Here is a 3267-nt window from a genome sequence, read left to right on the forward strand (position 1 = left end):
ACAAAAATAGCCTAAAAATTTAAGTATTTTTTCTGTCAATACTAATGAATGATCACTTTCAATCTAATGAAAAATATTATTGTGAAGCAAAAACCGACGTGAAGATAACTCATCAACTTTTCTCAAAGCTTTCGGCTCAGGCTCCGAGCCTTCATCAGTGACTGGAGCAAAAGAGAGAGCCATTTTTTATTCATACTTTTCATAAATATTTTTTCCAACTTACTCAAGTCTAATATTACTCTCCTGAGATTCGTTCAAGACATTTAACGTCAAATTATAGGTACAGGGCATATGGACAAAGTGGGGGCACGTTTTTACAATTCTACCAAACTTTTTCACTATTTCGGCAACAATTTTACAATTAATAGAAATGTTAGAGACTTCTGTGATCTCTTCTTTCCATAATTTGACGTTAAATGTCTTGAACGAATCTCAGGAGAGTAATATTAGACTTGAGTAAGTTGGAAAAAATATTTATGAAAAGTATGAATAAAGAATGGCTCTCTCTTTTGCTCCAGTCACTGATGAAGGCTCGGAGCCTGATCCGAAAGCTTTGAGAAAAGTTGATGAGTTATCTTCACGTCGGTTTTTGCTTCACAATAATATTTTTCATTAGATTGAAAGTGATCATTCATTAGTATTGACAGAAAAAATACTTAAATTTTTAGGCTATTTTTGTCCCTATCGTTCATAGAGACAAAAAATACACCAAATCAGACTCTGTTGGCTTTTCGAAGGCCAGATATAAGACCTTTTACTGGTTTCGTTCATTGGTTTAATTTTTATTGCTGATTTTCGGTCCGCGAAAACTGTCTCGTCGTTAAAGGGTTAAGAAATAGACAAGAATAAGTAATTTCTAAAAAAAAATTGAAATTTAAGAAGACAGAAAATAAATGACGTGTTCGTCCGAGCTCTTGCAAATCTATTTAGTGCTCCTGTGCTTTTATTTCTGTATGCTGGAGTATTTTGAATTGACTTCAGAAATTTTTATGATAAATCCTTATAGAATTTACCCATTTATTTAAAAACTTAAAAATAATTAAATTTAATAGATGTTCTCCCCTAGAAGCAATAATACCCAACATTACCATATAAAATTAATTATTCTAAACTTTGGGTTGGGGCTGAGGCATAAAGCACCTGCTAGCTGGGTATCCCCATGGGTACGAAAAGTCTCCCCTATTATCCTACTTTAATCCTGCATAGGTGCTGAGCTATAAGGTTTTAAGTGTTCTGCCCTAGAAGCAATAATACCTAATATTAACGTATAAAATTAATTATTCTAAATTTTGGGGTGGGGCTGAGGCATAAAGCACCTGCTAGCTGGGTATCCCCATGGGTACCAAAAGTCTCTCCTATTATCCTACTTTAATCCTGCATAAGTGCTGAGCCATAAGGTTTTAAGTGTTTTGGCCAGGAAGCACTTTTTTACCTAACATTCTTAAAGAAATTATGGTGCTTGGAGATGGGGATGAGAAGCTCTTGGAGAGCGATTGGCGACCAAGAGTCATTCGTCACCATCAATATCCATCGTGGAGGTCATTTATTTTCATTTATTCATTAATTATTCTTGGTTTTATAAGATTTTTTGAACCATATTTTGTTATTTTTTCTCTCAGTGTACTTTTGCTAAGAGTTGCTCAAATGGGTAAAATCTGTCAAAATTTTTTGGGTAATTTTTTCAGCGTAGTTCGCTCGCAAGTGTCAGAGCTGTATGAGGTTGATGAAACTTTGAATGTTTCACTGAAATTTTGAACAAAAACAAACTTTTTGGGGCATTTGCTGCTAAAAATCACTAAATTAGGTTATTTCTTTTGTACTAAATAACTATAAAACTTAAGAATGTTCTTGAATTTAGAGAATTCTGTAGAATTTAATGCAAAATACCATAGTAAATTTGGAGAAATTTTAAATTTCAATGAAAAATTCAAATAGTGAATTCTAAAAGAGCCTTTTCTTCCGATAACAGCGCCATCCATCTACGTGGCTAAGAAACGTCAACAACTCCCGGACAATTATCCGGAAATTTGGGAGGAAAAAAATATTCTCAATGATAAGAAATATTTATTATATCACCCCGCAGAGGGGTGCTCTAGAACAGTACAAGCAGAGAGAAGATGACATAAACTAGAGCACATGGATATGCAATGAGATATCGTTGATTGACATCACCGGTCATGAGACAGAAGATTTTGCTCGCTCCCACGGTGGCCAGGATGATAGCACAAGTAGCCAAAATCATTCCTAGCATACTATTCAGGGACACAACAATGCCTAGTATTGATAGCCAGACGATTGGGAGGATACTGTAGCCTAGAATACTCGCAACAGCCGTCAGAGTCACAAAGTTCTCCGTTGAATTACACATGAGCGAGATGAGGATGTACATAACCAGGACTGACATGATGCAGAGCCCGTAGATGTAGCCAAAGTGTGCTCCTTTCCCGGAAACGAATAAACAGGCAGCTAAAGTCAGACAAAAAGCAATAGGACCTGCCAGATCGGTTTCTTTGAAGAAGTACTCAGCATTGTTGGTCAATCCTCGGGCATGGAAAGGATTCAGAACCACTAGACTCTTTTCCCAGATTCTCTCTGGGTATATCTCCAGCTCCTCGAGCAGTGGAGGCTCGTCAAATTCATTGGTAGACGTGGAACCTTGCCCACTGAATCCCAGATTGTCCAGTGGTTCTGGGGTGAAAATGTTCGGTTGTTGCTGAGCATAGGGTGGTGGGTAGGATCCCTGATTGTACTGAGAATTGTCAAAGGACTGAAAATCTGCCCAATGGGATAAGAAAATTCTATTTTGAGTTTTTTTTTTTTGCAGGAGTAACTTCAGGAATCTCTAACCTAATTGTTGAGACTGATCCATAAATCCCGTGTTGACATCGTATGTGTTGTATTGTGTATTCTGGGATCCCCAGTACTGATCCTCCTGGAAATTAGCCATTCTTGTTCTTTTATTTAGCAGCTTCTTTGAGAAAAACTTGGGAGAACACTGAAGAAAAACAAACACGTTGATGACAGATTTCAAAATCTATGTGAGCGATGTGAGCCAAAAAGTTTTTCGTGGCTGCTGATAAACCGGTTGGTGGTTAGTGTAGTGTAGTGGATAGTTTGTTCATATTGGAATCATCAAAATAGTGTTAATGTAATTGTATAGTAATAATACATCAGGAAATATAGAAAATACTTTCTTAATTTTTTTATGAATTTGATTTAATTTAATTTTACATAATTATGACTGAAATTTTTTCAGCCGGCGTAGGC

The 3267-nt window shown here is 36.3% G+C and overlaps 1 protein-coding gene across 1 annotated transcript; it reads right to left on the reverse strand.

Moving 5' to 3' along the window:
• Window positions 1-2044: 2044 nt before the first annotated feature.
• Window positions 2045-3051, reverse strand: LOC129799390 (protein YIPF5 homolog). The gene is made up of 2 exons (XM_055843229.1): window positions 2848-3051; window positions 2045-2775 (listed from the first exon to the last, which is right to left on the reverse strand). The coding sequence occupies exons 1-2, from the start codon at window positions 2945-2947 to the stop codon at window positions 2093-2095; spliced, it is 783 nt and encodes a 260-aa protein (XP_055699204.1). The 5' UTR covers window positions 2948-3051; the 3' UTR covers window positions 2045-2092.
• Between the last annotated feature and the right edge of the window lie 216 nt (window positions 3052-3267).

Source organism: Phlebotomus papatasi, chromosome 1, assembly GCF_024763615.1.
Source record: "Phlebotomus papatasi isolate M1 chromosome 1, Ppap_2.1, whole genome shotgun sequence".
Taxonomy (NCBI): Eukaryota; Metazoa; Arthropoda; class Insecta; order Diptera; family Psychodidae; genus Phlebotomus; species Phlebotomus papatasi.

Bases quoted from the DNA above. Each gene is read 5' to 3' on its own strand.
- LOC129799390 (XM_055843229.1), bottom strand. From the start codon at position 2,947: ATGGCTAATTTCCAGGAGGATCAGTACTGGGGATCCCAGAATACACAA. The intron at 2,776-2,847 runs GTTAGAGATTCC...CCCATTGGGCAG, and splicing joins GGATCAGTCTCAACAATTAG to ATTTTCAGTCCTTTGACAAT.